General features: G+C 54.1%; 1 protein-coding gene across 3 annotated transcripts in view; it reads left to right on the top strand.

Moving 5' to 3' along the window:
- The first annotated feature begins 6,940 nt into the window (after positions 1-6,940).
- Positions 6,941-11,202, top strand: part of RNF130 (ring finger protein 130) — a 106,496-nt gene continuing 102,234 nt past the window's right edge. For 2 of the 3 annotated variants that reach the window (XM_053912902.2, XM_053912905.1), the window contains exon 1: positions 6,950-7,583. In XM_053912902.2, the coding sequence (XP_053768877.1) occupies positions 7,130-7,583 (454 nt within the window). In that variant the 5' untranslated portion in view covers positions 6,950-7,129. Of the gene's footprint in view, positions 7,584-11,202 lie in introns of all 3 variants that reach the window. The other variant, XM_053912903.1, reaches the window with a different exon arrangement.

The raw sequence follows: 11,202 nt of genomic DNA, 5'->3' as shown, positions 1-11,202 counted from the left end.
TGAGCGTTGTTTTGAAAGGCACATGAAGGCTGGTGTCAGCTCTGGGCCGGCAGCTTGCGCTGCCTGGCTTCACCTGAATCCCCGAGCAGCTGGGCAGAGCAAAGCTGCTGGGCCTCCCACGTCAGCCTCTTGGCCAACCACAGATGAACTGCAAGCACCTGATCCTCCAGCTGGTTGAAGAGAGCAGCTTGGAACCCCCACTCTGCATCTGGAAGAAACCACGGCACTCACCTGGCAGGACACGGGATCAGGCAGCACGCAGAGCTGCCCAGTCTCCTGTGCCCACTGGGCTGTCGGCTCTCAAGGGCTGTTCCCCCTGCACCAGCTGCTGCAGGGCAGGCTGACAGTCCAGGTCCTCCCCTGCGTTTCTAGGACCAAGGCGTGGGCAACTGAGTCAAACTAAACAGGTCAGGTGTTTTCTTCCTAGAGAGATGCAATGCTGACTTAGCCCAACACCAGTGCCCTGCTGGAGCCACCCCATCCCACCTGCCCAGGTCCCTAGAGCCTCATGGGGGCTGCCCTTACTGAGCCCTGCCTGCCCAGGCCTTGCCTTCCCCTGGGTGAGCTGCCCTGCAGCCTTCCAAAAGAGTCTTTCTGCACATGTCTCTCCTGCCTGTGAGCGGTGGGCTCTTCCACATACAGCCAGGCCCCCTGGCAGAGGGGCTCTGGGTGCCCAGGGACCACCACTCCAGGTTAGCCTGAGGACCGGCAGTCAGACAAGGGGGCTGGCCTGCCCAGGCCAGCTCACCCCAGCTGGCGTCTCCCCCTCCGTTCCTCCCGCTCAGCCATTCATCACTTTGACCAAACAAATCTTGACAAAGGACCAGGTGATGCCTTCGATCCTGCTAAAAGGCGGCCACCCTGGCAGCCTGTGCCCACTCAGCATCGGCCCCAGGCCCCGCCAAATTCCTGGACAGAGCTTCTGGCTTCCTGGGCTGTTCCAAGTACCAAGAAATCCAAGCATGGTCTGACTCCTCAGCCCGGTGTCAGCTGGTGGCGTGAAAAGAATGAGGGTCTGGAAACCAGCTGGACGGGGCTCCCACACCAGTGCCACCCCTCACCGCTCACTAGCAGGGGCGAGTTCAGGGCAAAGAGCTCACTTCACTGAGCTTCAGTTTTGTCTCTGCAAGACACTTGCAGGAACTGTCATGCCTGAGGGCCCTCAAGAGAATTCAATTCCCCTCCCCAGACCAAGACAAGTTCCAAATCCGAGCTGTGTTGTGTCTCAGCCCTCCTCTGTCCGAAGGGGGTCTCACTCTACCTCACCGGTGTGGCCCCCAGAGCCCTGGGCTCAGAGGACCACCAGTGTCCTGCCCCCTTGCGCCCCCCCACCACTGCCCTAAGGCCACGCCCCCAGTGCAGGGGGCAGAGCAAGTGCTTCCTTCCTCTAGCAGACCAAGAGAGCAGCCTGGGCCACTTCCATTTTTTGAGGTTCCTGGCATGCTAAAAATGATGAGAAGCGCAGTAACTGTTGACACAGCAGCACACAGCGGTGGACAAAGGCAGGCTTCCAGTCGTTCGTACGGGGAGAAGTACGCAGTACAAGAATAAACCCTGTGTTTCCCATACCCACAATGGTGAACCTTTGGCCCACCCCCGTACTCGTGTTCCTGACAAGGAAACTGCAGAGCTCATCACGTTTTCTGGTGAATTCTGAGTGGGGCAATCCAGGGCAGGACGCAGCAGGGCGGCCAGAGACTCGTGATCTGCTGGGGCTGGGACTGTGCCCTCAAAGTCTGAGACCTTTAGAAAGACCTAATCACACCCAATGCAGCACCTTCACTGGGTCCCACTCCAGGCACACAGTAGGGTGGGGGGACACTTTAGATGTCTGGAAACATTTGAATAGGGAGGGTGTGGGATTATTATGGAATTACTGTTCATTGTCTTTCTTCATCACAGTAACAAAGAACAGCCCAGAGGGTCATGGAAGAGTTCACAAAAGAACATTTCAAATGACACTCGATGGGCGAAGCATGTGTGGCCCCATGGGAAGCATGGCTGAGCCCGAGTGGCGAGTGGCAGGGAAAGTGCTCCCCTGTGCCATTGTTTTGGCTTTTCCTTACACTGGAAGTTCTTTCTTAGGGAAGGCTGGACATTGTGGATCGTGCATCTTTCTAAGTAAGGTGCTATTACTCGTGCCCCTGCTGCCTGCGTGGGGAGGGCGCTGGCCGGCCTGAGTGTCCACCTACTCAGGATAGCCTGTTCTGGGTGACGCCTGTGGAGGGTGGTGACACAGTCCTCACCCAGGCTGCTACTGGGACCCTCAGAGTCTCTGCGCCTCCAATAACAAGTCACAAGGACACGGGGTGACTGCAGGAGCTATAGGCTGCAGGCACCCGCCATCTGGTTTGCATCTGTCAGAGCTGGAGAGAGAAAGGTCAGTAAGTCCACTCCACAGATGGACCCAGAGGGGACATGAGATGACCTTGATGTTGCCCAGTTGACATGTGGCCAAGCAGGAGTTTGAACCAGTGGCATTATGGTAAAGCACTTTCTGAGAAAGAAGGAGTGGGGGGGGGGGAGGAGAAGAAGGAGGAGGAAGGGGGGGGGGGAGAGAGAGAGAGAGAGAGAGAGAGCGCGAGTGCACAAGCCCTGATTCATAGTGTCTGCCAATTGCTCTGGTGTAAATATTACCCTACTGCCCCCGTGACCAATTTCCAGGTATCAATGGTTTGATGAATGGCTTGCAAACTTCCCGAATATTTAACAATCGGCACCATTGACTTGGAACCAGTCTCTGAAGCCCCCACTCAGTTCTTTGTCAGCCTTTCCCACTTTGGTCTTTTGCACATCACTTTTGCAATCGTGCCCCATCTGGGTTCCACCGGACTATTGCTATTCAATGTTTTCCTCTAAGACACCTCACTTTTCAAAGACAGGTGGCATTGCTATCATTGAAAGTGAAATCACCTGCTGTAAAGTAGAAGGTAATATTAAAATGAACATTTAATTATTAAAATAAAACTGTTCTTTGCACTTCCTAAAATACCCTTTCTGTGTGATGGTGCTGGTGACTCAGAAGTGACCCGTGTCTGGGGACCCGGGGCCTGTCCCTCTGCCTGTCCTCGGTAAAGGCCATCATGTGAAAGGGCCTGTCACTGGGCCCTTCAAAAGGAGGGGACAGGAGATCAGATGTGAACGTGAATACACTGGGCAGTGTTCAGAAACATCTCTGGTACGATCCCGACGTCTCTACAGGCGCCTGCAGCATCTTGAGGACTTTGGGGTCCACGAGGAAGACATTCGGAGCAGCCTCTTCAGGACAGCCTGCCCCACGGGGCCTGCACTGGGTTTCTGACACCACGTCCCGCTCTGCCACGCTTCGGGGTGGGCTGCGTTAATGAGCGGCGGCAGCAGCAGCGCTGGGGGCAGCCAACGTGGACCAAGACCTTCAAGGGACAGAGCCCCAGAGTGGAAACAGGGAAGAGAGGTTCAGACGGGGTTGTCAGGAAAACAGCCTAAATGTCGGTGCTGATATCCACCGAAACTGAGCTCCTGCCCTCTCGTTTAGCCATTCTGCTCCGGACCGCATGCTCTCAGCGAGGACTCCCGTCCCCCAAAGGCCAGAGTCTTCACGACAGCCCATTCATAACAGCCCCACCTGGAAATCAGTACAGACCCATTTCCCATCCACAGGAAAATAGACAAATCCCCTTCAGAATACTATACAACAAGAAAAAGCCAAGAGCTGCAAGTACATGAAAAAAAGGATCTTCCAGGCATAATATTAAGGAAAAGAAACTGGGGGGTAGAGGGTGGGTAGAGGTGGAAGAGGATATAAGAGGGATAAGTGGTGATGGAAAAAAAAATACAATAAAAAAAGAAACTATTAGAAAAAAAGAAACTAGAGAATACATGTTGTGTGATTCTGTTTCTGTGAAGTTCAAGGACAGCAGACGCCTCTATCATTACAGAAATCAGAATATTGGGGTGCTAGTGACTGAGAAGTGTTGGGGTGCTTCCAGGGGGTGCTGGACATGCTCTCCACCTTGATCTAGTGGGTGCTACAGAAAAAAATAATGATTAAATGTAAGAAAAATATATTTTTAAAAAACCGACATAGGCTGGGCGAAGAGAGCGGGAAGTAGAATGACATCTGAACCAACGCAGTTCAGTAATTCAGAAGTGCTCGTACACTAAACAATAGCGCGCGTGTTGCAACGATGCAAAAGATACACTTCCAGCACGTTACAGTGGTTGCCTGTGGGTTAGGGATGGGAGTGAAGGGCAGTGAAAAAAGGGAACAGAACACGTAAATAATAAAGGCAAAGTCCTCGCTAGGACCAGAGGGGACCATGTGCCGTTTAAGCAAGGAAAGGAACATGAGGAGGAGGCAGGGGAGGAAGAGCGAGGCTCTGCACCACAGTTTGAGGTTTCCAACATTGCCCAGGGAGCCCATAAGGGGCTCTGATTCCCAGAGACACGCAGGTGTTCCTCAGTGCACTTCAGCCGCAGCGCCCCCTTCCCGAGGACTCAGGTGCGCTCCTGAAGAAGGGAAGTCCTTACCAGGGAGGGGAGCTGGGAGGCTGGCCCTGGCCCTGGCTCCAGAGCTCTGCAGAGAGGCTGAAGGATGGATTTCAGCTGGGACTCCCAGCTGGTGACCTGGGGCTTCTTATGGGCTGAGAGTTGGGAGCGGAGAGAGGGGAGGCTCCCATATGCTGGAGTTAGAGAAAAGGCCCACAGAGAGGACAGGCTGGTAGGCAGTCCCTCCCATGCATCTTCCACGGCCCAGGACTGCCTGTGCTTATATTTACTTAAGACTTTTAATGCACTTACTTTTTTTCAATTAAATAAATGTTTTAAAAGGTAGTTTTGTCCAAAGTGTTGGCATGGACGTGGAGAAATTGAAACCATGGTGTTCTGCTGGTGGGAATGTTTAATGGTGCAGCCGCTATGGAGAACGAACTATCCTATGATCTAGCACCCCCACTTCTGTGTATTTACGCCAAAAATTTGAATCAGCATTTCAAAGAGGTATTTGTACACCCATGTGTATAGCATTCGCAAGAGCCCAAGGTGGAAGCGAGTCAAGTGCTCATCGATGGATGGATAAACACAGTGCGGTACAGACATACAATGGAATGTACTCATCCTTCAGAAGAAAGAAAATCGGACCTGCTGCAACACGGGTGAACCTGGAGGACATTATGCCAAGTGGAATAAGCCAGACACAAACGGACAAATGCTGCATGATTCCACTTACAGGAGGCACCTGGAGTAGTGAAATCCATAGACACAGAAAGTAGCATGGTGGGCTGAGGGGGCGGGCATGGGAAGTTGTTTAAGCATTCTGGAGATGGTGGTGGGGACGCTTGCACACCCATGTGACTGCACTTGATGCCACTGAACTGTGTCCTTGAAAACGGTGAAGATGGTGAATTTTATGTTGTATGTACTTTGCCACAATTTTTTAAAGGCAGCTTTGTATCACTACCATAAATGAAAAACCTCTTGACCTGAAGACAAGGTCTGCATCAGATGTTAAAGCTAACGCCGCCCTCGAGTGCAGCCTGGGGCTAGCGCCACCTCGGTGCCGGTGCCACCAGGGCCGTGCCCGGAGCCCTGGTCCCACTTTGCTCACCGGAAGATCAGCAAGTGCCAGAGAAGGGTTAGAAGTGTTTCAGAACCGAATGCCTCCATGACAAATTCAGGGGGCCAGAAGAGAGCTTCAAAGAGACCCACCTTCTCCCCACAGGGTGGACCTCCATAAACATTTCTCACGCTGGGGGGCACAAACGTACTACACTTCGATAGACCCTCATAAGGACAAGGGAGTAGGGGACGTGAGGTGTCAGACAGGGGCAGCCAGAACATGCCAAGTGAGAGGAGGCTGTCTGGGCAGGAACTCCAGGTCTCAGGTGCCTGAGTTTGGGTACCTTGTCCCACCGTGTGAAGAGGGTCCAGCTGCGTCAGGGCCAGAGCAGAGTCCTCCATAAGTGCTGGGCTTTGGGAGGGGTCCTTGTTGCTTTGGTCTAGGGGCTGTACTTTCTGGAGGCAAGTAAATAAAATCCAGTCCCAGTAAGGGGGTGAGGGGACTAGTCAGATGATAATGATGGGGGTGGAGGCTGAGAGGATGGAAGAGAAGAAATTGGAGGGAGAAATTGTGAAGGATGCCGCTAAGAAAGCACCCGTGGACGACTTATGTTTTAACCCGCATTCTCTCTATATCCCTTTCCCTGAAACAGCACAGTAATTCTCAGTGCACTTGGCTGAGCAAGGCGGATCCCACCCCCTCACTGCAAGAGGCAGGAGACATAGGCCCGGACACCTGTAAGCGATAATGAGGACACAGCCCAATATCCTATAAGCTCCTAAATTCAGCCTCACCTGAACTATCCTTCCCCTTCGTTTATGCTTTAGAAGGGTGCATAGCTGAACTGACATGGCGTGTGGGTGTCTGCATTTTGGGGGGGCTGCAGGGGGTAGAGGTGGGGTCTTACCACCATCTCCCCGTTGTCTGGGCCCTCCGGAGGTTTCATCTAGTCCGCAGAGGTCCTTCCTAACCACTTGGGGGTCTTCACAGTTCCAGGCCAGTGGGTCCCCGACAGTCTTATTTACAGAGAACGCCCCCCACCATGATGTCACTTATATGACTTAAAATTGACCAGTTGACATATTAAATCAGACATTTCATTTTAAAATTAATTGTAAAGTTTCAGCTTTTCTCTTCTGTATTCTCGTCTCAAACTTTCCCATAGGCTCCTGGAAAGCTCCTAGGCTGCAGGCCCCGTTCCCATCCCTGCCGACTGACAAACTGGACACAGCGCGGGGCGAGGGAGGGTCCCCGGCCCGCTCCGGCCCTCGTGCAGGCTGGCGGGAGCTGGCCAGGCCTCCACGCAGGCGCGCGGGGAGGGGCTGCACCCAGGATTGCGCGCTCCGCTCGGCCAGGCCGGCGGGGGCGGGGCGGGGCGGGGGCGAGCGCGCGCCGGGGTCGGCCGCCGGGTGGGCGGGGCTTGGTGTTCCGCGGGCCTTCTTTCGAGCACGTCCGGCTCTCGCGTCCTCGTGAGGCACCCCCAACGCGGCGGGTGCGGCCCCAGCGATGGAAGGGGCCCGCCCCTACAGTTCTGGAGGGACCCCGAGTGGACGGCCGCGCGCAGCCTGACCCGCCGTCCTCGCCGAGGGGCCCATGGGCGCGTCCCCGCGGGCGGGCCGCGGACGTGAGGGCGACGAGCAGCCGCGCCGCGGCGCCGAGGAAGGCCGTGCCTGGGCTCAGCCGCGCGCCGGCCCCGCGCGCGCGCTCCCGCCGCAGCGCCGGCCGCGCCCGCCCCGCCTCTCGGCGCCGGCCCGGGAGCCTGGTCCGCGACCCGCGGCGGCGGCGGCGGCCGGAGGGACGATGAGCGGCGCGACGCGGGCGGGCCCAGCCCGGCTCGCCGCGCTCGCGCTGCTGACCTGCAGCCTGTGGCCGGCGCGGGCGGACAACGCGAGCCAGGAGTACTACACGGCGCTCATCAACGTGACGGTGCAGGAGCCCGGCCGCGGCGCCCCGCTCACGTTCCGCATCGAGCGCGGGCGGTACGGACTCGACTCGCCCAAGGCCGAGGTCCGCGGCCAGGTGCTGGCGCCGCTGCCCATCCACGGAGGTGAGTGCCGGGCGGGGGCCCCCACCCCACGCCGCCGGCCCGGGCGGAGGTCTCGGTCGTGCGCGACCCGGCCTGCTTGCGGCTGGGAAGGGGGCTCCGAGTGCGGCTGGGCTCTCCCGTTCGCCTTCCGACTTGGGGCTCGTTCCCGCGCCGGCAGAAGGCTTGCTTGCGGGAGGGCACTGGACCGCGAGTTTGCAGGGATGGCTCAGACAAAGGAGGCCGTGGAGGAGCGCAGAACTCGGGCGCGGGGGTTGGTCCGAAGCGGCCCGAGTCGCCCGGCTTAACGCTGCATTGCATCTCAAAGGACGAGGCCCTTTCCTCGCGTAGAAACGTGCGGTTTTTCTTAAGTGGCAAGTGGGGGCGGGGGAAATGGAACAGGAAAATGGGCATCTTCCCCTGTTGCTTTTGGCTCTTGTTCTGCCCCAGTAGTTTTACTTCCATTTGACGCCTGAAAATCTCAGATGGAGAATCGGATAGCCGAGTGTTCAGGTCACGGAGGCTGACCAAAGGGGAAATAGGTAAAATTTTCAAGAATGGCCTTTGAAGCCATTTAGCTTATCCTCTATTAAGCATAACCATGGGCTGGGCTCTGTTTAATTATCTGGTAGAAAACATACGTTTGTAGGAATTACTGTTCCTGTTTTAAAGGAAACTCTTCCACACTGTGGAGTATGATTCTTTGGGGGTTTTTTGGCCCACTGTGAACCTGTGAACTTTTTGGAGAATGTCTGCTGTCTTCCCCACCCCGAGAAAAATGGGGGGGCAGGGGGCGTGAGCTGCTCTTGGTGTTTGGAAGGCCTGTGTTCGCGTTTCTGCTCTAACACGGGAGAACGTGCCCCTGCTGAGTGAGGGCCCTGTGGGTATGCCACGGAGGCCCACCGGCCGAGGAGAAAAGAATCACCTGAGATCTTAACTTTATTCTGTCCCCAATTTAGACCGGCCTTTTAAGTCTTCTTTTACACGGATGGTCAGGTGCCAAGATGCACTTCTCTTCTCCACTTTGTTAAAAACAGCCTTCCCCGCTTGCCCACAGAAACAACTTCGGTCTTTGGTTCATTCTGTAAATATTTGCGTGCCTGGTCTGTGCCAGTCACTGTGATTGGGACACACAGTATTGCCACACTGGGGCACCAACAATGGTCGCCTGTGTTCTGGTGCGGAGGAGAACCATGAGGGTCACGTGGGAGGTAGGAAGAGGAAGAGAGCCTAGCTGTCCTGGAGCAAGAGCTGGCCCTGGGCAGTGTGTTGAAATCGGTGGTTTGGGGCTTGGTTCCCTAGGCCCCAAATCCATGACCATCACTTTAGTCGGGGGCGTCAAACTCATCGTCACCGGGGGGCCACATCAGCCTCGCGGTCGCCTTCAAAGGGCCGAAATAATTTTAGGACTGTATGAATGTAACTACTCCTTCACTGTTAAGGAGTTGAAATTACATTTGGCCCTTTGAGCAATTGGCCCTGGTGACAATGAGTTTGACACCCCTGCTTCAGATTCTGGCCTCCAAAGTGCTAAACTACGAGTTGCTTGCCTGTCGCCCCAACAAAAGCCCCCCCGGGAGAAAGCTTGTTTAAGGGGTGTGGCTAGAAGGGCCAGGGTACCCACGTGCACTGAGGTGTGGTGAAGGTGACTCCTGTCACTGGGGAGGTAGCCGTGTAGGGCTCAGTGTTGGGTCGCGCAGTAGGTCAACTGTTGACACGAGGAAAGTACAGTAATTCACCTGCCAAATGGAATGATGAAATGTTTACCTCGTGAGGCTGTTGCGAGGCTCAGTGGTTCCTGCGTTGTGAAAAGAGGGGTGTTGTTCACGGAGGTGAGTCTCCGAACAGGTGGGATTTTAGGCACGGGGGCAGTGTGTGCAGACTGGGTCTGGGGCAGTCCCCCCAGGTGTCTCGTCTGCCCGCCCTCTCCTCGATGCGCAGGGGCTCGTCTTGTGTTTGCACAGGAGTTTGCTTGCTCCAGGTTTTCTCTTGGTGCTCGACGGCATCCTGCAGCCGTTTGGGCCTGACTTTGTGCTGAGGGGTCTGCACACGGAGGGTCTCTCCGTCCAGCAAATGCGAATCAAAAGCCTACCGAGTGCCGAGCACCATTTACGAGGCACTGGGATGAGGGAGGGGCAACAGCAGTGAACGAAGCAGATAAAAGTCTCCCCTCCCCGAAGCTCTCATTCTAGTCGGGGTCTTTGCAAGTCAGTTTACCTGTAGATTGTTTTTAAACCTGTGGGTTTACACGAAATCCAAGACATTTTGCAGCATTTGCAGTGGGAACTTACAAATGTATTTTAAAAACAAGAATGGTGGTAGAAATCTATTAAAATTATGTTTAAGAAAATGGCTTGTATCAATACTTCAATTTTTAAAAAATGGGTTAAGATCAGAATAATGTTTGGGTGTTTCACGTTATGATATTCTTGATTTAGTGAGTTTCACATTTTTATGCTTTTAGAAAAAATACTACATTTCTTGGGACCTTTATGCTTTTATAGTTTCGCAGCGAAAATCCTTAACGTCTTTATTGAGGACCCACTGGTGCCAACACTAAACAGAGGGATGGTCACAGTGCAGAAACAAAAAGCTCGAGCGTTTCCTGGCCAAACAGACAGACAGACAAACAAACAACACAGCTGTAGTCAATACATGTGCAATTAATGAAAAGTCATTTTGCGGCGGTTTGGTGAATAGGAACATACAGGCAGCATCATTTTGCAGCTTTCCCGGAGCTTCAGGTAGTACTGACTGGCGCATGCCTCTCACGGGGTCTGTGAGCGAGAAGTCGTCTTGGGCCGCGCTGCTGTCCGTTCGGGGCGTGAGTTGCTGAGCGGGATTCATTCCTCCTGTGCCTGTGAGCAGTAGATGGGCAGTTTTCCTGAGGTGCTGTGGTGCAGTAAAAGTACATTTTTGGGAAGTGTTAAACTTAAGAAAATACTTCACGAACAAGTGTACTCTGAAAGTATATTCTTTGTCATTAAATAGAATGTCTTCGCTTGTTTGATGCTAACGAATTGAATGTTTTGACTGGCAGAGAATTCGTGTTCAGAAGTGGACTTTGGAGGGAGCACGTCTCACTCGTGGTTGTTTTTGCAAAGGGTGGGCTTAGAGGGGGAAACGCTGAGAAGTAGCGAGCGTAGTGTCTGCTGTGGAGCAGACACGGCAAATGTGCTTCATGTGCGCGCACACCGCCTTTTTGTTTGAGCCTGGAGTGGGGGTTGGGAGGGAAGAGGGCCCAGTGTGGATGACGTCATTGTGTAGGCAGATGTGCTGGTGGGAAGAATTTGGAATCAGCCACTTTTTGCTTTGCATTGAAATTTTCAGAGTCAGATCTTACAGGGTTAGGGAACAGTTTTACCAAATGGTAGACATTCTTTGTCATCTTGCTGACCATAGTGGTGCTATACATTTTTTAACAAATAATCTTAGGTTTTCAAGTTTTAGAAGTGATTCTGTTGGATGCGATCCTTACACCTGAACTTCGTTTTTGAAACCCTCACAAAGGGTGAAGGAGATGGCTGTGGAAGGGAGACCTGGATGAAAGCGGTCGTGTGGCACATGCAGGCGCTGCTGGAGGTAGCTAGAGATTTCAGAGTATTTAGAGGAAAAATAGGGATGATCCTGGGAGCAGAGAGCC

Source organism: Desmodus rotundus, chromosome 10, assembly GCF_022682495.2.
Source record: "Desmodus rotundus isolate HL8 chromosome 10, HLdesRot8A.1, whole genome shotgun sequence".
Lineage (NCBI taxonomy): Eukaryota > Metazoa > Chordata > Mammalia > Chiroptera > Phyllostomidae > Desmodus > Desmodus rotundus.
The sequence above is the reverse complement of the archived record's forward strand: the minus strand, read 5'-3'. Positions and strand labels throughout refer to the sequence as shown.